Here is a 26073-nt window from a genome sequence, read left to right as displayed (position 1 = left end):
TATTGTTCAAAGCAACTAAGAAGTTAAAAAATAAAAAGCTAATTAAAAAAGGAGCTTTAAAATACCCAGAGGATAGCCTATAAAAATGTTCTTCCATAAAAGCAGTAACTTTTACTTTAAAAAACTTAAGTCTTCCTTTTCCAAAGATTTATATCTTTGTTTTTTATGGCAGAGAGAATGGCAGATGGGGGGGCCCAAAGCACATTTTAGCTGCTCTGACATAGGTGGTGCCAGGGATTGAACCTGCAGCCTCTACGGCCTCAGGAATGCAAGTCAGTGCTTTTAACAGGCAGAGCTATCTTTTCAATCTAAAAGCAATAATTCTGGCACTAGCAAATAAATAAATAAATATTGACTTTCTAAGGACTTGGGAAATTAAGGAAACGGTTGCACATACTCAAGAAGTGTTAATTCAGGATAAACAACTAACTCTCTGTGAGGACAGCAAGTTTTGTGGTGGTTTCACTGTCTTATTCCCATCTTCCTCTCCCCAGCTCTGGGGGGACCTGAGCAACCTGGCATCTGTGGGCAAAAAAAAAAAAAAAAAAAAGAATCTGGAGCTCCAAAAGTTCATTCTCCAGAGAATTTAAATTATTTGACCTATTTGTCAGGTCCATAGAAGCTTCCAGTCAAAAAGCTTGTCTTTATTGATCTGACATGAGGGTTGCTCCCTGAGAACAACCTTCACCTGCAGGAGCATTGTGGGAAAAAAACGACAGCATCAATTATTTAACATCGCAGCAGCCTTAGCCTTAGGCAGGGCTAATCGCTGCAGCTAATGAGAAGCTGACCCGCAATTCTTAAAGGAGGGTATGGCAATGGGGTATTCCTAGGGGAATCTGAAAAGCTCTAACATATTCCTGGAAATCTGAAGGGTACATATACTTGTAGAGTTGTGTGCCTGCCCAGGAAAGACCTGAGATAGTCCTGATTTCCCAACCCAGGCTAACCTTGTAGCACTGGGCGAGCAGAATGTGAAAACTAAGCTAGCTTCCTCTCAGAGAAATGAAGGAATCCCCATGTACACACAGGATATCTCAGCCAAGGCTGAAAGATATACTGACTCGAAGTTTGAGGAAATCTCTGTTCTATTATTGCTGATGCACATAAGTTAACCAAGTGCAGAATTTAGTAGATACATACAACAAAACCTTCAGAAAAATCAATCAACAATAAATAGCGGCAACAATAACAATAATAAATAGAAACAATAAATCCTGGATGGAAGGACTGAGGTATGGATCTGATTTCTAGGGCTGTCATATAATATAACCCAAAAGAAACAGTTTGGGGGCTGGAGAGATAGTTCAATATTAGAGCATAACACTTGCATGCCTGAAATATCAGGTTCAATCTCTGGCATGGTCATATTTGCTTTCTTTCTCTCTGTCTCATGAAAACAAACAAATCTTTAATAATAAAAAAGAACGATAAGTTTTCAATAAAAAGTAAGTAAGTGATGCAAGAAGTAGCATTAGATTTTCAAACATGAGATGCCGAGTTCTATTCCTGGCAGCACGTTTGTCAGAGTGATGTTCTGCTTCACCTCCCCACTGATAAAGAAATAAATCTTTTTTTATTATACCTACAGGATTACTGCTGGGTTTCAGCGCCAGCACTACACATCCACTGCTCCTTGAGGCCATTTTTTCCATTTTTATTTGATAAAAGAGAGAAATTGAAAGGGGAGGGGGAGATAGAGAGTGAATGATAGACACCTGCAGACCTGCCTCGCAGCCTGTGAAGTATCTCCCCTGTAGGCGGGGAGCCGGGGGATTGAACTCCGATCCTTGTGTGGGTCCTTGCACTTACAACAATGTGTGTTTAACAGGATGCACCACTGCCCAGCCCCAAATAAATCTTTTTTTTTTAAGAGATGTACAAAGAAATGAGAAAGAGGTTAATACAGATACGTCCCTGACTTGATCCCCAACACCACCAACAGGTACAGATGAGCAGTGCTTTGGTCAAAAAATTAAAACAGTCGATGGCAGAAGCTGATGAATACGAACAGAAAGAGGAAACACGGAGTAGAACGTGGACTGGCTTCGGCGTCTTGCAGCAAAGTAAAGGACTGCGGGTGGCAGGGCAGGAGGAGGCTTTCAGACCCTGGCACGTGATGGTAGACAAGAACTTAGGCTGGGGGGGAGGTGGTATTTTGCAGAAGACTGAGAGATTTTACACATGTACCAAACAACTGTATCTACTATAAACTATTACTCCCCCCAATAAAAAAGTAAAAAAAAAAAAGTGATGAAACTTGTCCCTTTATAAACTCCTATGCTGGAAAAATCAGACAAGACTGTAAATAAATAAATAGGTTCAAAATACTAAAGGAACCCTGATGTGAATAGCTGCCTCGGAAATAAAGTATATAAATAGACGGAAATTACAAAAGACCAAATAGAAGCTCAGCAACTAAAAAGTACAAAGTACAATAAGTAAAGGAAAATTTCAATAAAATACACAATCCTAGTGAATCAAAGAAGACATCATAGTAAAATATTTTGAAATCAATGAATACAAAACACAACATACCAGAATACACAGGCTGCGGTTAAAATAGTAACCAAAAAAAATTATAGCTGTAAATGCCTATATTTTAAAAAGTGATTTCAAATCATTAATATCAGAATTGTACTTAAAACACTGGTAAAGTGAGAAAAGTGAAACCTAAAGTAATCAAACGGAAAGGACATGAAAAATTAGACGCGGAGGGGCCAGGCAGTGGCAGACCTGATAGAGCACACATTACATTATCATCCCCAGTCCCCACCTGTTAGAGGGAAGCTTCACGAGCAGTGATGCCATGATGGAGATATTTCTCCTTCCCTCTTCCCTCTCTGTCTCCCCGCCCCTCTCAGTTTTTCTCTGTCTGTAACAAAAAGGGAAAAAGGAAAGGGGGGTGGGAGAAAGAAAATAAAACATCACTAGAGCAGTGGATTTGCTATGCAGGCACTGGGCTCCAGTGCTAGGTCTAGTGGCAAAGGAAGGAAGGAGAAAGAGAAATGAGGGAGAGCGAGATGGGACAAGGAGAGGGAGAGAGGAAAAAGAAAAACAAATTGGCTTACTCATCTTTCCTATTCCTTCTACATTTTTCTGAGTTATTTTCTTGGATCATTATTATTATTATTATTATTATATTTATTCCCTTTTGTTGCCCTTGTTTTTTTATTGTTGTAATTATTATTATTGTTGTTGATGTCATCATTGTTGGATAGGACAGAGAGAAACGGAGAGAGGAGGGGAAGACAGAGGGGGAGAGAAAGATAGACACCTGCAGACCTGCTTCACCGCCTGTGAAGCGACTCCCCTGCAGGTGGGGAGCCGGGGTTTGAACCGGGATCCTTATGCTGGTCCTTGTGCTTTGCGCCACCTGCGCTTAACCTGCTGCGCTACAGCCCGACTCCCCATTATTATTATTTTTAGCCCAAACCTTTATTGCTGCTATAACGCATTGCCATGAACTCAGTGGGGGTGGCTTCATTTCCTTGGTTGTGTTCTACCCCCCCCCCCACCAGTTTCTAGAGATTGTCCACATTCATGAACTCATGACCTCAATCCCCCATCATCAAAGCAATAACAGGCTGAGTTTTAAATGGCATCACTCTGAGTTTTAAACGGCATCACTCTGACCTTTTTCTCTCACCATGTCTCTTCCATTCATAAGGGCCCTTATGACCTGTCCAGGCAAACCAAGAAAAGCTCCCCCTGCCAGGGTTCTTATTTTAACATTCTAAAGATCAAACCCAGGGTCTCAAGTAAGGAATACCAATCAGCAGTATCCTTGGCACAATTTTTATTTTACATTTTGAGAGAGAGAGAGAAAGGAAGGGAAGGGAAGGGAAGGGAAGGGAAGGGAAGGTCAAAACATTGCTCCACCATGCATGGAGCCCCACTTAGCAGTCTTTGGTAATCAAATACAGGGCCTCACACATGGCAGGTCTGCTACCCATCTGCAGAGGGGACACTTCACTGAAGCAGGTCTTCAAGTGTCTATCTTTCTCTTTCTCTACCTCCTCCTTCTCACTAAATCTCTCTCTGTCCTATCCAATAAAAAAAAAAAAAAGTGAAAAAATGGCCGCCAGGAGCAGCGAATTCGTAATACTGGGACAGAGCCCCAGTGATAACCCTGGAGGTTAAATCAATCAATCAATCAATCACCAAGTCTCAAATAGAATTATACGTAAAGGACTAAGATCTCTAGTGGACACTGGCTCACAGGCAGTTTCAGTGTCCCTTCCATGGCCACAAAGTCAATACTAGTGCCAACTGTCTTTGATACTTTCCATTAAGTGACTGATGGACCCACATCTAGTGAACAGACGGTAATTACTAAACAATGCAGGACAGATATTCTGAGATACACAAATATCTAGACTAAAAGGTTATAAATAGAATGATGGAGAGAACTATCTCATAATGTCAAAGTCCAGGGATACTCTTCAAATGCCTCTTTAAAGAAAAATTTCACCTTTATTATTAAAAAATGTTTAGCAGGATAGTCTGGGCCTTGGGTCATTTCATTTTGATAAGGAAGTTCTTTCAACATTAAAAACAATCAAATGACAAGAAAAATTTAATTCTGCAATAACCATGAGGACACATTCAAGAGTATAAAAAGAAAATATTGCAGTATTAAAATTTTAATGGTTTCAATTTAATAAGCCCATAAGCTTCTTTGGCTCATATATATACAAAATAACTTACATGAGACCATGATTAACTGCATGAGTAAGCATGAAAAAAACAGACATTTTAATAATATATTTCCTGTTTTAAAAAAATTTTTAATACTTATTTATTTTCCCTTTTGTTGCGCTTTTTATTGTTGTTGTAGTTATTGTTGTTGTTATTGATGTTGTTGTTAGATAGGACAGAGATAAATGGAGAGAGGAGGGGAAGACAGAGGGGGGAGAGAAAGTTAGACACTTGCAGGCCTGCTTCACCGCCTGTGAATCGACTCCCCTGCAGGTGGGGAACTGGGGGCTCCAGCCAGGATCCTTAAGCCCGTCCTTGCACTTCGCACCACGTACATTTAACCCGCTGCGCTACCACCAGACTCCCATGTTTCCTGTTTTTCCGTGACATTTTTTAAAATTATTTTTATTTACTTATTACTGGATAGGGACAGAGAGAAATTGAGAGAGATGGGGGAGACAGAGAGGGACAGAGAGACACCTGTAGCCCTGCTTCATCACTCGTGAAGCTTTCCCCTTGCAGGTGGGAACCAGGGGCTTGAATCGGGTCTTTGTGCGCTGTATTGTGTGCGTTGTATTGTGTGCGCTTAACCAGGTGCGCCACTTCCTGGCCCCCTTCACGTGACATTTTAAGGAAAATTACTAGTACACCATTAATAATACTCTAAGTTAATCTGCATTAGTATAAATTATCTGACACTAGATGTGGATATAGACACAGTGTTTCAACAAAAATAAAAGCCCCCTAGAATATCACTTTGTTCTCAGATGAGGTATAATCTGTAGATAGTAAAATCTACTCCTTTTGAGAGTACAGTTGCACACAATTTGGAAAATACAGCTGTATCACCACCACCACAAGCAATATGTAAAATAGCTACAGCACAGTCCAAATCCCTGTATATTTCATAGAAAAGTCTGTCTCAGCTCCTGGAAAATACTGGTGTGCTTTTTCAAGAATGTCTGATAAATGGATTTATACAGAATGTAACAAAGGCCTCTTCTAAATTCCAATGCAGTTGATAAGAGGCAACTAAAATATCTATTACAATAAATATGCAAAATCAAATTACCTTTGAATAGTTCACCTATTTTAGTTTATTTTTTGATAGAGAGAGGTTGGTAGAGGGAGAAGAGAGATATGAGGGAGAGATAAAGAGTATTTCTGGACAGAAACAGAAATTGGAAGGGAAAACAATAGATAGACAGACAGACAGACAGACAGATAGACAGATAGATAGATGACAGACAGACAGAAGTGAAACACTGATTCACTGCTTGTGAAGTTTCCTACCCTGCAGGTGGGGACCAGGGGCCTGAACCCAATTCCCTAAACACTTTAATATGTGCATTCTGCTGGGTGCACCCCGCCCGGCCCCCAGTAGTACATCTTAAAACAAGTGTGTTACTCAGGCAATATTTTGAATGTTTAAATCTCTAGGTTTTCATTCTTTACCAAGTTCTTCAAGTTTGATTCTGATTGACCAGCCAATTAGCAAGTTAGATTTTAGAAACTTTAACTAAAAAGACATTCTTCATATGAGAGCAACCACCAGACTGTAAGTTATGTATAGCAGTGGGATTCAAGCTCAAAGGTTGGAAGAGTTTTATTAAACAATCTTGTTCTTGGATGTGATTACTACTTACTGACTATGGTACCTTGGGCAAATCAGTTCAACATACCAAACCTTGATTTTCTCCTCTGTTATATGAGGTAATGATGTCTACTTTATGGGAACATTGGGGGGGATTAAATGCATATAAAACATTCAGAATTATACTTGGTGCACTTAGCAGTGATGGGAAGCTGTAGCATCACTGTCATTGTCATCATCATGCTGTCTTAGCTACTTGTCTTTCTCCATATTTCTGCACCATGGTGCATTTCATTATTTTCAGTCCTTCCTCTAGAGGTTCCCAAAATAAGTAAAGCAGCAGGTCAGCTATGTACAAAGCCAACAGAAATTCACTGACTGGTGTTCTCTCTCTCTCTCTCTCTCTCTCTCTCTCTCTCCGCTTCTTGTATCTATTTAAAAAGAAGAAGGGCCAGGCAGTGGCACATCTGGCTGAGTGCACATGTTACAATGTGCAAGGATACAGGTTCAAACCCCTGGTCCCCACCTGCAGGGGGAAAGCTTCACAAGTGGTGAAGCAGGGCTGCAGGGGTCTCTCTCTCTTCCTCTCGCCCTCTCTATCTCCCCTTCCCTCTGGATTTCTGTCTCTATCCAATAGAAAAAAATTTTTAAAAAGAATTTCATTTTTTAAAATATTTATTTATTTATTTATTTTATTTTGTTGCCCTTGTTTTATTGTTGTAGTTATTGATGTTGTTGTTGTTGGTTAGGACAGAGAGAAATGGAGAAAGGAGGGGAAGACAGAGAGGGGGAGAGAAAGATAGACACCTGCAGACCTGCTTCACTGCCTGTGAAGTGACTCCCCTGCAGGTGGGGAGCCGGGGGCTCAAACCAAGATCCTTATGCCAGTTCTTGTGCTTGGCGCCATGTGCGCTTAACTCGCTGCGCTACCGCCCGACTCCCTAAGAATTTCATTTTTTAAACCATTATTATTTGCCTCTAGGGTTATTGCTGGGGCTTGGTGCTGACACTGGTCCATTGCTCCTGGAGGCTATTGTTTCTTTTTTCTTATCTATTTTATTGGATAGGACAGAGAGAAATTGAGTGAAGAGGGGGAGATAGCAACGGAGAGACAGAGAAGCCTGCAGACCTGCTTCACCACTTGTGAAATGACCCTCCTGCAGGTGGGGAGCCAGAGGCTCAAACTGGGATTCTTGCGCAGGTCCTTGCATTTAGTATTATGTGCACCTAACCCTGTGTACCACCATCTGGCCCTCAAAAGAAGATTACTTTCTATCAGAGAATTGTGCAACAAAGTCAATAACAGGTACCAAAGAACACTGAAGAACAAACCTGAATCTGACAAGCCCTACCTGTTCTCAGCATCAGCACTGCACTTTGGGGACATCAATTCAAAGGATTTGGTAAACTTCACCACCTGCCACATAGAAAGACAATAAATACAAGTCAATTAAAGCTTTCTTACAGCTTAAAGTATTACAATAAATGTATTTTGATCTTTACAAACACTGTTAAAATAATTGGAGATTAAAAAGAGATTTTAAGTGAAGAAATCTCAGGGGATGGAACGGTCCTCTGAAGACAATTCTATCCTGATAGAAGACAATTTTACCATGATAGAAGATTACCAATCTTACTTCCAGTTTTTTTCTACATGACATACGTTGCCAAAGATTTAACACATGGAAATAGTGCTATATATTTACGATGAAGCATACTGTTTATATTGTGGGAGGTATGAAAAATGTTAAATTTGAATAAATTATTTCTTTATCTGCCCTCATAACAACCCAGTCACCATCTTTAGATATCAAACATCTCTGGGGTAGGTGTGGCCATGAAGTAACAGGGACCAGAACAGACTCTTTCCAAACCAATGAATATCTGCAACTATCGAAATTAATAAAATTCACCAACTAAAGCTGAGACATCTTCAGAAACACCACAGACTCAGGTGAGTGATCCCACTTGCGGCTGGGTGAGAAGGCGCATGGGTCTAAATCTGAACACAAAGAACTTAGAACTTCTGCAGAGCATGGTGCCATTGTCCCTTTACAGACAGCAGTAGTCAATACAACACACTGTGCTGGCAGTGAGAGGTGGAAACTTAGGATCTTTCAATCTGTGACCTACTGAATCACATGCGGGATATACCAAAAAAAGCAGAGAGCTTCGAGCCCCGGCTCCCCACCTGCAGGGGAGTCGCTTCACAGGCAGTGAAGCAGGTCTGCAGGTGTCTATCTTTCTCTCCCCTTCTCTGTCTTCCCCTCCTCTCTCCATTTCTCTCTGTCCTATCCAACAACGACGACATCAACAACAATAACAACGACAACAACAATAAAAAGCAACAAGGACAACAAAAGGGAAAATAAAATAAATTTAAAAAGCAGAGAGCATTTGTGAAAAAAGAAATCAGGTCTGTCACCAAATCATAAAGGAAATTTGCAGCAGCTAGAGGCAACTAAATGATAGAAGCAGGCTTCTGTGAACACAGCTGCAGCCCAGCAGCAATTCCCTCAGACTTGGTTTCAGATTAAAATCATATAGAGAAACCATATGGACCACACAGAACACAAAACAGCTCCAGGAAACAACAAAAACAAAAAACCTAATCCCAGTCCCTACCTCTCTACCATGTAACATATAAACAAAAAGCCCAGAGACCACACAACAGCACCACCTGCTGGCCAGCAATAACCAGCACAATAAATGCATAAACAGAAATACTGCAAAAGCAGACTTCAGATATGAGAAAACAGATAGATAGAAATGAAACAGAAGATTCCAAGAAATTACAGACAGAGAGAGACTACCAGAGAAAGATCACAAAAAGCTCATTATGAGGACTCTCCAAGAATCTAAGCGTAGTATGGAGAAACATACTCAGGAGTTGACAGAATATTTCACGAAGGAGTTAGGAAACACAAAAGAAGAGCTTTGGAGAGAGTTCTCAAAGAAACTAGAAAACATGAAGGAAGAACTTCAACCAGAGATAAGAAAATCAAAAACATAAAAGGAGAACTTCAAATCAGAGTTCACTAAGCAGTTAGAAAGCATGAAAGAAAAACTCCAAACAGAATGGCAGGAAGTGAAAGATACTTTGAGTGCAGGACAAGCTCAGATAGAAGGCCTAGGAAGTAGAGACTCACTCATGAAGAATAAAGAATGTCTACTCTAGAAGACACAATTAGCTGACTCTTTCAATTTAAAATTTAGGGAGAGGAAAGGTTTAGAAAGAATGAAGTGACTCTCTAAAAATTGCAGACTCCATCAAAAGACTGAATGCAGAAGTGATTCATCCACCAAGGTGCAGATGCTATCATGATTCTATCCTGACTTCCCTGAGCAAACAGCTTCACCAATGTATCTGTAACCGCACCTCTCCAGAGCCCTACCCCACTTGAGAAAGATAGAAACAGACTGGGGGTATGGATGGAACTCCTAATGTCCATGTCCAGCAGAGAAGCAATTACAGAAGCCAGAACTCTCATCTTCTGTACCCCATAAAGAATTCTGGTCCATACTCCCAGAGGGGGATAAATGTTAGGGGAAGATGACCAGAGGGCTCTGAACTTCAATCCATCAGTACCTGGAGAGGAGAGGTAAAGAGGAAGGAAACTCAGAAATATTACTAGATGTGGATGTGACTTGAAAGGGAAGAGTGTGCAGGAGAATAGGGAAAAAAAGTGTGTGTGTGTGTGTTTGTACAGTTACAGAAATAAAAGTCAAGCCTTATCTGCCACCTTGGGAGAAGTGAGGTAGTTCCCAGTGGAGGGAATGGGGATACAGAACGCTGGTGGCAGGAACAGTACAGAACTATACCCTTGTTATCTTATAATTTAGTAAATCAATATTAAGTCAATAATATTTTTTAAAAAAACCTGGGGTGTGTGGTGGCATAACCAGTGGAGCTCACACACAGGGACATGGGTTCAAGCCTCTAGTCCCCACTTGCAGGGTGGGAACTAATTCAAGAGCAAGGAAGCAGTGATGCAGATGTCTTTATTTCTGTCTCCCCCTTCCCTCTCAATTTCTCTGTCTTTATCAACAACAACAACAACAAGAAATTTTAAAATCTCTCATTGCAAAACAATACTCCTCAAAAGAATGTTCATGTCAACCTCAGTTCCTGGAATTACCATCCCTGGATTACTGTTTTAAGATGGACTTTTGCAGCTACATTCCAAGGAAAAATAAGCTACCCTTTTCAAAGTTCTTCCCTAATATGCATACTTGCTCCCTCACTTGCTCAGTGAAACAAAAACACCCACTGTAACAACCTACTCAAAACATTACATTGAAATGAAACCGTAATAGGACATAAATTTTAAAGGCAATTTTCCTTACTAGCTACTATTGAGTCCTTACCAGCAGGCCTTATGCCAGAAACTTATTTGACTATGAAAGATCCTTGTTACAAATCCGTGAAGTAGGAATTTTGATTCTCAGTATATAGATGAGGAAACTAACTTGTTTTTTAAGAGACTTGCTCAGATTCATGTAACTAAATAGGACTACTGAGATGAAAACAAGCTTGCCTTATTTTAGGGTGCCTTCTTTTTCAATGACATGGAAAATAATGAGTAGGAAAGGTATAATTTCTGTACCACTTTTCAACAATCTATACCTTATGACAGAAAAACAGGGTTCTTATGTTGAAAAGAGTCATCTGAATGTCACTGGGTGATTCCAAGTCTGACATTTAGATTTGCCTTAGTCAGATAGAGTCATGCTTCAAAGACCTTTTAAATTAACCATCTAAACGTAATTGATGGGTACTTGAGAGAATGATTTGGAAACTGGAAATAGATTAAATATTAAAACAGCTTTATCAGTGAGGTAATGAACCCAAACTAGGAAATGCAACATTAAGTAAAAGAAAAAAGAAAAATCCATCACAAAGAAAATTGTGTGTAACAGCTGAATTCAGGGAAGTAGAAGAAATTCACCTGCAAAAAAAATACCCTCAACACCTATACAACATACTTCACTTCTTACTCTAATGTAAAAAGTTTCCAAATAAGCACACATTATGATAAATGTTATTTTCTGAAAATATTTACAGTTCTATCTGTCATCCTACATTTTTATCTACAATGTGATCTTACAGCCTTGTTCCCAATTAGTGAATCTAGGTGGGTTTCTATTTTGAACAGTTGAATTTATAGAAGATATTCTATGTGCCTTCTAAAGGTGTCATTCAAGGAAATGTAGCTTCTGCCTGATCTTGTGAAATTCTGCTGTCTGGAGCCCTAAGCCTCCATGTAAGAAGCTCAACCCTGAGACCACTGTGCTGAAAAGGAGCAGACCATAGAGCGCACTTAGACGTGTTCTGGAAATAGTTCCACTTTTTAAAAAATAATTTGTATGATCTTATTCATTGGATAGAGACAGCCAGAAATCAAGAGGGAAGGGGGAGGTAGAGAGGGAGAGAGACAGAGAAACACCTGCAGCCCTGCTTCACCACTTATAAAGCTTTCCTCGTGGTTGTGGGGACCAAGGGCTTGAACCCAGATCTTTGTGCACAGTCATATGTGTGCTCTAGCAGGTGCACCACCACCTGACCCCAGTGGCTCCACTGTTTAAGCTATTCCAGAACAAGCACCAGAAACATAAATGAATAAATCCTCATCCACTAGTCAATTCTAATATCCTTTTCTAATGAGGGTTTTATTTTTTTTAAATATTTTGTGTATTTATTGGATAGAAACACCAAGAAATTGAGAGGAAAGTGGAGAGAAGGGGAGAGACAGAGAGAGAGAGAGAGAGAGAGAGACAGAGAAACATCTGCAGTACTGTGTCATTGCTTATGAGGCTTTCCACCTGCAAATGATGACCAGGGCCTTGAACCTGGATCCTTGAGCACTGTAAGATGTGTGTTCAACGAGGGGCTCCACCAGCTGGCCACTCCATGTTCAACTGTGAACCCAGGCATCTTGGAAAAAGGCAAATAATCGATCTTTGCCATGTACTCTTTCCAATTTCCAGATCTATAAGCTCTGTGAGCATAATAACATGGTGGTGTAAGCCTCAAAATTTAGGGTTTGTTACACAACAAAATAACTGAAACACATATCCTCAGTGAGGACTTGAACAGAAATCAATTATAAATCTTGATCTGGGTGTAAGATTTTTGAGTCCCACAAGACCAGCAAGCCACAAAGAGACTACTGCTTTGCCAAATAATAAATCCCTCAGATGGTGTCCTCATTTATCCCCGGAGCTAAAAACCAATGGGAACTTGACACTGACTTTAAAAGAGAAGTTATACTCCTATTAATTTGTAGTCATATAAATCACTATTTAAAAAAAGAGAGAGAGAGAGAGAAGTTATTCCTTTACTTCCACTTTGCCTGGCACTGTTTATTACTTTGTTGCATTAGTGTGTAAGATGACATCATAAATTCATCTCCCAATTATTATATTGTTCCAGGTTGTTAATATGAACAGTGTTTGTGTTCCTTATTCCCAAATTCATCTGTTGAAATCCTAATCCCTAATGTGACAGATTTGTAGATGGGGTCTTTAGCAGATACTTAGGCCATGGGTGTGAGACCTCATACCAGGCTTAGTGCTTTTATAGAAGAGACAGAGAGAATGAAAATGTGCTTCCTCTTTTTCTCCTTCCTGCCATATGAAAACAAGACTGCCAGGCAGAGGTTACCCAGGCTTGTGATATCCTGTCAATGTAGGCACTAACTACCTAGATTGTACTGAAGGAAAATGGTTTCGTGGAAGTCACACAACCAGTGTATTACAGAAGTGGAGCCTGATTCAAGCAGCCTTGAATTCAACTTTTTAAGTTTCCTCGCTCTTCTGTGCTTTCACAAGCATGTGCAAAAGCAAATAATTTTAATGACTTCTATAAAAATTTTTAGTCTATAGATATTTACTGAGTATCTACTATATGTCTGAATTTGAATAAACATGGGTGAAAAATAACTTTGAAGTAAAACACCTGACAGACAATGAATCTAGTCAGTAGAGATTAATAGGACACATCTTTTAACATCCTGACCTGACAGATGAAACTAAATTACATAAACTAAGAATATTTCATTCAGGTCATTTTTTTTACTTTGTTTAGAATATTTTACAACCCCTGAAAGAACAGATGTTTATTCTGACAATCTGATAGCATATTGTCAAAATAATTTTTATCTTGTTCTAGGTTGTTGCTATGAACAGTGTTTGTGTTCCTTATCCCCAAATTCATCTGTTGAAATCCTAATCCCTAATATGATGGATTGGTAGATGGGGTCTTTAGCAGATATTTAGGTCATGAGTGTGAAGCCTCATACTAAGCTTAGTGTTTTTATAGGAGAGACAGAGAGAATGAGTAAATAGTGGAGCAAATCTCTTGCCTGGGGTCCTTAAGGATCATCCTAAAGTGCTTTTGAAACTTGCTCTCATAAAATCTTATGAATGCAAAGAATTTACTTACACTCACAAACCTGAGAGAAGGGTTTACAGGATAGTGAAAGGATAAAAAGTCACCCAAAGCCCAAAGTTTGGTCACTGAAGACAGGGAGAGAACAGAGTGAGAAGTCTCTGGCCAGCACATTATTTGAGGATCATGAGCAGAGTAGCTGTGACATGTGGGAAGCAATTTTGTTGGGTAAGTTAAATGTAAGTGGGACAACATGGATAGGATAGAAGGAATAAGATGTACATACATGTTAAGGATAAGTACCTAGGAATGGCAACAACTAGGTAAAAGAACAAAGATAGAGAAAGAAAACACTAAGTGAAACTTGGACTAGGTTTTTTGTATTGCACCAAACAAGGAATTCTAGGGAAGGAGGGGAAGGAATGGGAGATGAGGAGGGAAGTGTGGCTATGGGTCTTGATTCACGATGGTGGAAAAGGATCTAAGCTGCTAGCGAGAATGTTCTGTAGATACCAATCACGAGATAAAAGATTGTACCCAAATGTCAACAACTATACTGCAAAACATTACTCTCCCCCAGTAAAATGCAAAAAAGGGGGGAAAAAAGGAAAGAAAGAAAGAAAAAAGGTAAACTGCACTCTGACTTTGAGCAAAGTAAAAACTACTTAAGGGGGGAAAAAAGAAAGAACATAACATTTCCAGATACAATTACATTTTGGTGTGCTGGGTGAATGTTAGGGTTCTTATGTATGAATCTGTTAGGACACAATAACAATACAGCCTGTAACACCGTACACAGAAAACTTATTTGTATGGCTTGTTTAGCTAATCCACTGAAATCTTTTACTAGTTCTAAAATGACACTTTTTTTTTCCTCTTTTACGATTTTGAAGTATAAATTCAGACCATCTGAAAATAATGAAAAAACTATTTAAATCATTAAAACTCTTGATTCTGTTTTATAAAAAGTTCAAAACAAGCAAACTGAGTGCCAACACTGAGGAAGCCACCGTGGCAATAAAAAACAGTTTGACAAATGATTTTTGTCCTTTGGCAATGCAAATAAATTTTATCCAAGAAGAAATGTTGGAGACTCTCTGATTGTAATGTCTGTTATTTCTCTGCTAAACTATTTTTCTTAGTTACTAACAGCTATATTTTATAACAGATGTGTCAGAAATTCTTTGTTTTCTCTGTAATTCTATCTGCAGGCCCCCCTCCCCAATGCATTGGCCATATCAGGGTAAACACAGAGAGTGGTCAACAGACCTTCAGGCTAATATGAAGCCTGCCTTGTCTGATATCCCTGAATTATGCCTCCACCCTGGGATTACGTCAGGATTTACTGAGTAAACACAGAATCTGATATAAACACAGGAACTAGAGTTAACAAGTCTAATCATTCCTAGAAGATGTTTATACTTCACCTTGTTGTAAGCACACATACCCAATATATATTTAGAGACATAAGACATTACAGAGGTTAGATACATTGGAGAAGTAGGAGGCAGACACATGTAGGAGACTCGAGAGGTTAGGCAGATACACTCCAAAGACATTTCAGCAGAACTTCATTATGAGAAGTCCACTGAGCCCACCGCTGCATAAAACATTTTTTCTCTCAGTACTAATAGTGTGATGAAGTTTATTTCTCATCCCTGAGATGTGAAGAAAATGCTGCTCTCTGGTATGCAGAGAAATGAAGGAATCCAAATGAGGGAGAGAAAGAGAGGAAAAAAGAGAGAGAGCGAGAGAGATAAAAAGTAAATGATTAAATCATCTCCCCAAACAGTAACTTTGATCTACCTGCATATCAGATGTCAGGCTCAGGAAAAAAAAGAAAGAAAGAAAGAAACTAATACAGTAATGGGCTCTTTGGGATATAGCTAAGATAGGCCTACTAGCTATCTACTAAACAGAGACCACCCCCAACTCTTCATATGAACCATTCCACCCTTTAGGTTCATGATTAGTCAACAATTTGTTTGGCTCTATATGTTAACTCTTTTTTCAGCCACCAGGTTCCAGATGCTACCATGATGCCAAACGGACTTCCCTGGGAAAGATGGCCCCACCAATATGTCCTGGAGCCCCACTTCCCCAGAACCCCCCCCCCCCACTAGGGAAAGAGAGAGACAGGCTGGGAGTAAGGATCAACTTGGCAACACCCATGTTCAGCAGGGAAGCAATCACAGAAGCCAGACCTTCCACCTTCTGCACCCCATAATGACCCTGGGTCCATACTCCCAGAGGGATAAAGAATAGGAAAGCTGTCAGGGGAGGGGATGGGATACCGAGTTCTGGTGGTGGGAATTGTGCAGAGTTTTACCCCTCTTATCCTATGCTTTTTGTCAGTGTTTCCTTTTTATAAATAAAAAAAAATTAATGTAAATGATTTCTGTGTGGCATAAAAAGTAGCATTTTATAATTTTAATGCCCTGTTTAACAGTAACCATTTACCATATGTAGCCTACAAGTTTTCTACTGCACACATTTGTGCTGAAAGAAGTTAGTACTGCCCTTGACATCATAGAAAGAATACAACTGAAAACTCCACTTTTGATATCCTCCTGGACTCTGCAAATAAATTTCTCCCTTGACTAATTTTAATGTGCGTCCTGTCCCATTATAAACCAGGGCCATGAGTACAATGGCTTTCAGTGAGCTCTGTGAGCCTTTCCAGAGAATTAGGAAAACCAAGGGTGGTCCTAGAAAACCAAAAAATTTAATTTGTAGTAGAAATGAGGGCAATATCATAGACATTACTTGCTAACTTGTACCCTTTAAATGTCATAGGCGAGGCAGGCAGTGGCACACCTGGTTAAGGGCACACACCATAGTGTGCAAGCACCTGGGTAAGCCCTTGGTCTTTACCTGAGTGGGAAAGCTTTACAAGTGATGAAGTAGAACTGCAGGTGTCTCTTTGTCTCTTTCCTTCTCTATCTCCACCTCCCCTCTAAATTCTCTCTACCCAATAATAAACAAAATTTTTGAAAATTAATGCCATAGGTTCCCTGTGTTTTTAATGCTGACTTTTTTAAAACTAAATACTGATAATTTAAATCATATCTAATACTGGATAGCATAGAGAGAAACCAATGACAGACCAAATAAGATCATTAACTTTTAAAGAGTATGGACTGACCAGTCAACGCCCATGTTCAGCGGGGAAGCAATTACAGAAGCCAGACCTTCCACCTTCTGCAACCCACAATGACCCTGGGTCCATGCTCCCAGAGGGATAGAGAATGGGAAAGCTATCAGGGGAGGGGGTGAGAAATGGAGATTGGGTGGTGGGAATTGAGTGGAGTTGTACCCCTCCTATGGTTTTGTTAATTTATCCTTTCTTAAATAAAAATAAATAAATAAATAAATAAAACAATGAATAAATTGTTTCCAAAGAATAAAAAAAGAATTAATATCTTAAAGGATCAAGAAAATGTTTATCAACTAATGAGATTCCTTTTATTAAGTAAAAAATGGTAAAATGGATTCTTTTTTTATTTCATTAAATAAAACCTATTAAGTTTTTTCTTGACTATAAGTCCAGAGTAAAGTTTCAAGTTCAAAGCTTTATCCCTTTACAGAATAATTTGGTTTTGAGTCTGCTGGTTTAATTTGAGTTTGCTTACAACATCTTTTTTCTTTCTCCCTTTTTATTTGAAACTTGGCACTTCAGTCCGGTATACATATGGCACATACTAAGTATTTGGAACATGTTTGTTCACTATAAATTTTTGAAACTTTGACAAAGGACTATTTAAGTGATCTTGGTAGCTAACTGAGTAAAACTAAAGCATGTAAGAGTAAAAAATACTTATATGCTTGAACAATTTGTTGTGTACAAAAATACTCCTACACATGAATTAACCCAAATTTGCTTAGACAAAACTGATGACAGCTGAAAAATCTGTTATGGGTCATTAAACTGTATAAAATGGTATAATTCAAAGATATGGGAAAAGAATCTGTAATGGTAGATAGGAAATGTGTATTTAAGGGCCTAGAGTAGATAGAAAATAATAAAAATAAAAGTGGGCTTGAATTTCAACAAAAGAGTAGTAAACTATAGGTAGAGAAACAAAACAGAAAAACTCACTACTGATTGAAAGTCAGATAAGATCAAAGAAGTGACAAAATAAGAATCTTGGTTCCCGGGAGTCGGGCAGTACACTCAGTGGGTTAAGCGCATGAGGCGCGAAGCACAAGGACCGATGTAAGGATCCCAGTTCAAGCCCCCGGCTCCCCATCTGCAGGGGAGTCGCTTCACAAGTGGTGAAGCAGGTCTGCAGGTGTCTATCTTTCTCTCCCCCTCTCTGTCTCCCCTCCTCTCGCGATTTCTTTCTGTCCTAACAACAGCAATAACAACAACAATAATAACCACAACAATGATAAAACAACAAGAGCAACAAAAGGGAAAAAAAATGGTCTCCAGGAGCAGCGTGGTGCAGGCACCAAGCCCCAGCAATAACCCTGGAGGCAAAAAAAAAAAAAAAAGAATCTTGGTTCCATGAGGTATATAAAATTAGTCTGTGCCCATACCACAAGACCATAAATTCATTCCAGAATATAATTAAGATAGTCATGTAAATCCTAATCTGGATTTATATATAGCAACTAAGGGTTCTGGAAGAGTTCCTTAATAAATTTTCTGACCTCAGAGAAATCCAGTTAAGTTCATACAAACAGGATGTGAGAGAGATCTGGCTGCGACATCTGTCACCCCATTGATCGCCAGGGTTGATTCGGCTGATCTGCTGGCTAGGCGGTGTCCCCTTCCTCCCTCACTGCTCCATGTGCGTCCCTCCCGAAGCTGGGCGCTCGGTGGAACAGGACGGCCTTCCCCGAATAGAGAGGGACCGGTCTTCAGTGGAGGGTATACGAGTGGCTGTGCTCCCCTGCTAGAACCTCCAAACAAGCTATTAAAGTCCATACAAACAATAAAGCATCAAACTCAACATAATAACCAACAAGGCACGGCACACATGCCTCAAACCACACTGAAGACAGGAAGAAAAACAGCAGAGAGGTAACGATGCTGGAGTATAAAAGGACCTGTATGTCTCTTGCTACTCTAGAGCAGAGGTGGGCAAATTATGAGTCAGATTTAAGTTTTTTTATTTTTAAAATTTTTAAAATATTTATTCCCTTTTGTTGCCCTTGTTTTTTTATTGTTGTAGTTATTATTGTTGTCATCGTTGTTGGATAGGACAGAGAGAAATGGAGAGAGGAGGGGAAGACAGAGAGGGGGAGATAAAGATAGACACCTGCAGACCTGCTCACCGCCTGTGAAGTGACCCCCCCCCTGCAGGGGAGTCGGGGGCTCAAACCGGGATCTTTATGCTGGTCCTCGGGCTTTGTGCCACATGCGCTTAACCTGCTGCACTACCACACGACTCCCAGATTTAAGTTTTTTATAAATAAATTTTATTTTAACAGAGCCCAGTCACTAAATCTTACCTGTTATTGTTTTCTTGCAATACCCATGTTGGTTAGACTAAATATCATAAGGGTCACAAGTCTTAAAAAAAAAAAAATGTACTGGCAGTTTGATTGCTCCTGGCCTAGAGCCATCTGTCTCTTTTTCTTTAAAATTTACATGTTTACATATAATGTATATGGTACACAGCATGTTTCGATATTTGTTTTATGTCTTTTTATTTCTTTTCACTTTCTTTTCAGAGAGAAATTGAGAGGGGAGAGGGAGAAAGAGAGATACTTGCAGCATACTACCGTGCTCATGAAACTCCTACTCTCCCACCACAGGTAGGACTGGGGGCTTGAACCCAGGTCTTTGGGCATGGTAATGTGTATTCTCAATCTGATGCACCAATGCCAGGACTGTGATTTTATATTTGTATGAACTACAAATATATTAACCAATAAGTCTAGTTAATATCTACCATCATACAAAATTATAAATTAGCCTGTTGGCCTGGAATAATTCTTAAATGTGCCTTCTTTCACTCTTAGAAATATCCTTGTTTGAAAAGCAAAATTGTAGGAAAGCATGCCTCAATAATATTTTAAATGTATCTTAAAAGAATTATAATGAGAAATATAATACAGTTAAAGTAAAGACTGCTTATAGTTAGACACTACTGAGTAAAAAATAATACAACTGAAACATCTGACATGAGATCAATAGGCATATAAAATACCTCTGCAGAGAATATGATCAATAAAAAGATACTCCAAGGCACAAAGCAGTAAAATTTTTGCCTTTTTACTTAGGCCAGGTATGTTATTAGTTTCATTCATTTAAAAATTTATTCTCAGAATCCTATCCTGATGTTATTAAACATAGATTAAATAAATAATGCCACACATTCACATATACTAAGTAAAAAAAAGAAGTATAAGAAGCATTTTATAGGCTTGTGAAACTGAACAAGCGGTTCCAAGCTCGTTGGCTGTTGATCACCCCTGGGTATTTCACCCTGGGGATGGCAGTACACATGGCACAGTGAAGTCAACAAAATATCTCCCAAGCATCTCTGCTTGTTCTCTGGAAAAGCTCCATGGACAGAAGTCTTCTTAATTTGGATATTTATCAAACACTAGTTGGTCTGGCCTTGTTCTGTATTTTTAATTTTAAAGCTTTAAAAACAAAAGTTGCATTCAGACAGATATTCCTGCCACCAAAAAGAAAATTTAAATGATCTACTAAATAATCACTGTTTTTTCCCACTGGGTTGAAGGACAAGGCAAAGAATAGATTGAAGGCTAATCAAATACCATGCCTCTCGATAAACATATAATAATCTATACATACTGATAAGGAATTTATTCTTTTGTTTTCATTCACCAAGATGCAGGTGCTACTACAGTTCTATCCTGACTTCCCTGTGCAGACGACCTCACCAATGTGTCTCTGAACCTCATCTCTCCAGAGCCCTATCCCACTAGGGAAAAACAGAAACAGGCTGGGGTTATGGATTGACTTGCCAATGTCCATGTCCAGTGAAGAAGCAATTACAAAAGCCAGACCTTCCACCTTCTGTACCCCTAAAAGAATTTTGGTTCATATTCTCAGAAGGGTTAAGTGTTAGGGGAAGATGACTAGAGAGCTCTGAACTCCAATCCCATCAGGGCCCAGAGAGAGGATAGGAAAAAAAAAATCGGCCTTTATATTAATAAAAATAGTTATCCACAATTTTTTAAATCACAGAAAAAATATTAATTTATTCACACAATCAACATTTATCAATATGCAGTATGTTTGATATGTTATCTCAGGCTTTGTGATCAGCTTTGGAAATACCAAGGGTCTAAGTCATATCCTGTGCTCTTGAGGAACCCACAACATATTACAGAGGGGGAGATAGTTCACAAATAATTTCACCACAATATGTGTTTAAAATTCAACAAGCACCTCACCAATGTGTACTGGAACCCCACCTCCCCAGAGTCCACCCACACTAGAGAAAGACAGAAACAGTCTGGGGGTATGGATTGACCTGCCAACGTCCATGTCCAGTGAAGAAGCCAGACCTTCCACCTTCTGCACTCCAAAAAGAATTTTGGCCCATACTCTGAGGAGGATAAAGAATAGGGAACCTTCCAATAGAGAGGATGGCATATGGAACTCTGGTGGTGGGAACTGTATGGAATTGTACCCCTCTTATCACACCATCATGTCGATCATTATCAACTCACTAAAATAAAGTAAAATAAAATAAAATAAATGCTACAAGGACATAGAGGAGGATTTTGAAGAGCTTCTTATGAACTATGTCCTAAATTATGAATAGATACCCTCTAGGCTAAGAAGTGGGGGAAACTTTCCAGACAGATTAAATTGGTACGAGTTTTGGTAGAATACAGACTACCAAAGTTTTTTTTTTTGTTTTTGTTTTTCAGTGCAGAGCAATGGAATGACCTGAGTGTTTTGCACGAAGGTGTTACCACTGAGTGACCTCCCTAGTCCATTTCTTTTAACTATTATTGTTCTATACACTTAGAGTGTACGTAGAAGGGAAGAGATGGTAGGCACCAAAATGCCACTTCGTTCTCCAGTGAGTCATCATATGGTGCTGCTCATGGTGCTCCCGTGTGGTGTGGGGGCTGTAAAGTAAGTCCTCATTCATAATATGGCATGTGCTCTGCCTGCTGAACTACCTCACAACCCCCAGGTGTTCAACTGAATCTAATTCCATAAGGGAACTCACTCTTGAAGTGTGGACAGAATTAAAATAAAACCAATGAGGAGTGATGAGGCCTCAAGGACTAACAACTCTGTAAAGCAGTCCTGGTCTGAGGGAATAGAACAGTTACCGGAGGAGTTGGGTCAGTGAAGAGTGGCTTTGGAAGAATCTAGCCACCTTTCTACCTGGCAGAAGTAAATACTTATGACCTTTTATTATATTTTTCCTTGACGCTAATCCCTCAGCATGTAAAACTAAACTAGAATTCAGAAGACAAAGAAGCCCAAGTAGTGTAGTATGTGAAATCAGGCTTCAAGGACACTGAGCTAAAGAGAGAAAGAGTAAAACTATATAGGGGGAGGTAGGCTTTACAGAGAATAGTCAGTAAAGAGTTGACACTGTTGAACTTTGACCTGAGCTAAATATATATATTCCCCATAGCATAGTTCTTCTTCTAGCGTTTGCCCTTCTTCCGTAGCCAGTCAACAGCGTCAGGTGGAGCCTGATGTAAAGTTTCGAGACCTCCTTTGAATCTGGCGAGGTGGCCGTCGTTGACTATGTGGGTCATAGTCTGTCTGAAGCCACAGGGGCAGTTTGGGTCGTCTCTGGCTCCCCAGCGATGGAATGCTAAATAATTCTGCCTATTAATTTGTCTTGCTAAACTGGCCAATAGCAACAGATGACTCAATGCTAGCATATACCGACTTAAATCATGTCTCCATCTTTCTATATGATTCCCATCAAATGCAGGCATGATGCAAATCTGTTGTCTCCACAGCTCTGTAAGACACCAATCACCCTTCATTCCTCTTTTCTCCTCCCTTCTTCTCTTTTCTCTTTTCTTTTGGTAGGGCGACATTCCTCATTAACGAATGTTCTCCATATTGAAACAGCCTGGATGAAATTATCTCAATTATCTGACACTTTTTGTCTTCTATTTATTTTTTTAATGTTATTTATTTATTTAGTTATTTGCCTCCAGGGTTATTGCTGGGGCTCAGTGCCTGCACCATGAATCCACTGCTCCTGAAGGCCATCTTTCCCATTTTGTTGCTGCTGTTGTTGCCCTTGTTGTTGTTGTTATTGTTGCCATTGCTGTTGCTGGAAAGATAGAAACCTTCAGACCTGCTTTATCGTCTGTAAAGCGACCCCCCTGCAAATGGGGAGCCTGGGGCTCGAACCAGGATCCCCATGCCAGTCCTTGGATTCATGCCATGTGCACTTATCCCACTGCACTACTGCCTGGCCCCCACATTTTGTCTTTTAAAAAAAATTTTCTATAAAAAATTTTCTATATATATTTTATTTATTTTTCCCCTTTGTTGCCCTCATTTTTTATTGTTGTTGTAGTTATTGTTAGTGTTGTTGAAGTCGTCTTTGTTTGATAGGACAGAGAGAAATGGAGAGAGGAGGGGAATACAGGGAGGGGGAGATTTGAAAGATAGAAACATGCAAGCCTGCTTCACTGCCTGTGAAGCAACTCCCCAGCAGGTGGGGGGCCGGGGGCTTGCACCAGGATCCTTGCTTGGTCCTTGCGCTTTGCACCACATGCACTTAACCCTCTACGCTACCACCCAACTCCATACATTTTGTCTTTTATATGAACTTTATATACAAAGATATAGAGGTAAATATATGCATATGATGACCATGGTGAGATGAAGAAGAGGAAGAATCGAGAAGAGTAAGGCTGAGAATCAGAAAGAGGAACCAAAAGTTAAATTAGAACATTAAATGTTGGGCAGCTTGGACTTTATTGTGTAGGCAACAGATGGTTACCAAGTGTTACGAAGCATGGCTGAGGTAAGTGCATATTTTTAGAAATAGTATTGAGTTGTTGTAAAGTAAGAATACTCTGATGGGTTGGTGAGAGAGCTTACTACCTAGGTAGGTCACATGTTTTGCCATGCACAAAAGCCTGACATTACATGAAAATGCCATGACACTAAGGGAAACTGTTGCATATATATATATATATTTGTCCTAGAAGCTGTGAATCACACATGAATGTGGCACCAGTTCAAGATAAATGGAGGAGAAGACAGAGGAGAAGGAGGAGGAGGAGTCCTCTGTTTGCAAGCAAAGAAATGAATTATCCTAAAGAAAAAATATCCAGGTACAAGATTAGTAAAGTCAGTGTTAGTATAGAAGAGGAGGAGAGGCTAGAAATGATACCTCAATGTAGAAGCATTAGAACTTAGAAACAATTGACTGTAGATGGAAAGAAAGATTTGAAAACTCTCCTGTGGGTTTTATCTTCATTATGATAGTTCTTCTAATTAAAATAGAAAATCTTGGGAGTCGGGCTGTAGCGCAGCGGGTTAAGCGCATGTGGTGCAAAGTGCAAGGACTGGTGAAGAATCCCGGTTCGAGCCCCCGGCTCCCCACCTGCAGGGGAGTCACTTCACAGGCGGTGAAGCAGGTCTGCAGGTGTCTTTCTCTCCCCCCTCTCTGTCTTCCCCTCCTCTCTCCATTTCTCTCTGTCCTATCCGATAATGATGACATCAATAACAACAACAATAACTACAATAACAATGAAAAACAAGGGCAACAAAAGGGAAAATAAATAAATATAAAAAAATTGAAAAAATAAATAAATAAAATAAAATAGAAAATCTCAAAAATGATCATTTGGAGCAGGATGAGGTGGTGGTGGACAGTAAGGACCAAAGTTAGTAGTTCATTTTGCGTTTCAAAGTGCTAAATAAAATGAACTGAACTAATACACATATATAATAATATGACATAATAGTGATTACAGAAAAATATATCTTTGTATATATGCTTACATATATGTGTTAAGGTATAATGCATATATGTAAGCAAGTTTTCCCTCTAAGGAGGGAAAAGCAAAGATCACCAATGCACAAACCTCAAGGAAGGTGATTAAGACAAGGTGCATTTTTGCGTTTCCCTGCCCTCTCTTTCATCTATTAAAGTTTCCCATTTTGTACAACTTTGGGGGATTTTTTTATCAGAAAGATTGAGTGTTGCCCAGTTTATGAATCCTTAAATAAAGTTCATAATATCTTTAAAATGTACTCAGTTAAATTTTACCTTTCAACCAGAAAGAGAAAGACTACTACTGAATGATTTCACTTATAGGTGGAATTTAAGAATAAAGGACAGTATTTGATAGTTTTACAATGATGTGTCTTGATATGGATCATTTTGTATTCATGTACCTGGGTGTACACTCTGCCTCTTGGATGAATATGTTCTGAGGATTGCCTAAAATCTCTGAATATGGTCTCTGTTCTTTTCACTCTGTCCTCTTCCTCAGGAATTCCTATCACTCATACATTCAACCTTTTGATGGAGTGTGCAATTTCACAGAGAGTCACTTCATTCTAAACCTTTCCTCTTGCTAAATTTTAATTTGAAAGAGTTGGTTAATTGTATCTTCTAGAATAGATATTCTTCTGCATGAGTGAGATTTCTTCCTAAGCCTTCTATCTGAGCTTCTCCTGTACTCAAAGTATCTTTCACTCCTTGCAATTCTGTTTGGAGTTTTTCTTTCATGCTTCCTAAGTGCTTATTGAACTCTGATTGAAATCCTTCTTTCATATATTCTTTCCTTTTTTAAAAAAAATTATCTTTATTTATTGAATAAAGACAGCAAGAAATTGAGAGGAGTGGGGAGATGGAGAGGCAGAGAGAAACCTGAAGACCTCCTTCACCACTCACAAAGCTTTCTCCCTGCAGGTGGAGACCAGGGGCTTGAACCCGAGTCCTTGCACATTGTAACGTGCACTCAACCAGGTGTGCCCCACCCGGCACCTTTCCTGTTTTCTAATTTCTTAGTGAACTCTGGTTGAAGTTCTTCCTTCATGTTTTCTACTTTCTCTGAGAACTCTCTTCAAAGCTCTTCTTTTGTGTTTCCTAACTCCTTGGTGAAATATTCTGTCAACTCCCGAGTATGCTTCTCCACACTACGCTTAAATTCTTGGAAAGTCCTCATAATGAGCCTTCTGTAGTCTTTCTCTGGAAGTCCCTCCATGTCTGTAATTTCTTGGAATCTTCTGTTTCATTTCTGCCTATCTGCTTTTTCATATCTGAAGTCTGTTTTTGCAGTATTTCTGTTTACACATTTATTGTGCCGGTTATTGCTGGCCAGCAGGTGGTGCTATTGTTGTGGTCTCTGGGCTTCTTTTTGTTTATATGTTGGGTGGTTGGGGTGGGGCCTGGGGTTATGTTTCTTGTTATTTCCTTGAGCTGTGTGTATGGTTTCTCTGTATGAT

At 39.4% G+C, this 26073-nt stretch overlaps 1 protein-coding gene across 1 annotated transcript in view; it reads right to left on the bottom strand.

Moving 5' to 3' along the window:
* Positions 1-26073, bottom strand: part of PDE11A (phosphodiesterase 11A) — a 349760-nt gene that overhangs the window by 206959 nt on the left and 116728 nt on the right. The window contains exon 5 of the mRNA XM_060178283.1: positions 7648-7712. Coding sequence (XP_060034266.1) covers positions 7648-7712 — 65 coding nt within the window. The remainder of the gene's footprint in view (positions 1-7647; positions 7713-26073) is intronic.

The sequence above is a fragment of the Erinaceus europaeus genome, chromosome 18 (genome assembly GCF_950295315.1).
Source record: "Erinaceus europaeus chromosome 18, mEriEur2.1, whole genome shotgun sequence".
Classification (NCBI taxonomy): Eukaryota; Metazoa; Chordata; class Mammalia; order Eulipotyphla; family Erinaceidae; genus Erinaceus; species Erinaceus europaeus.
This window is presented reverse-complemented; position numbering and strand designations above follow the sequence as displayed.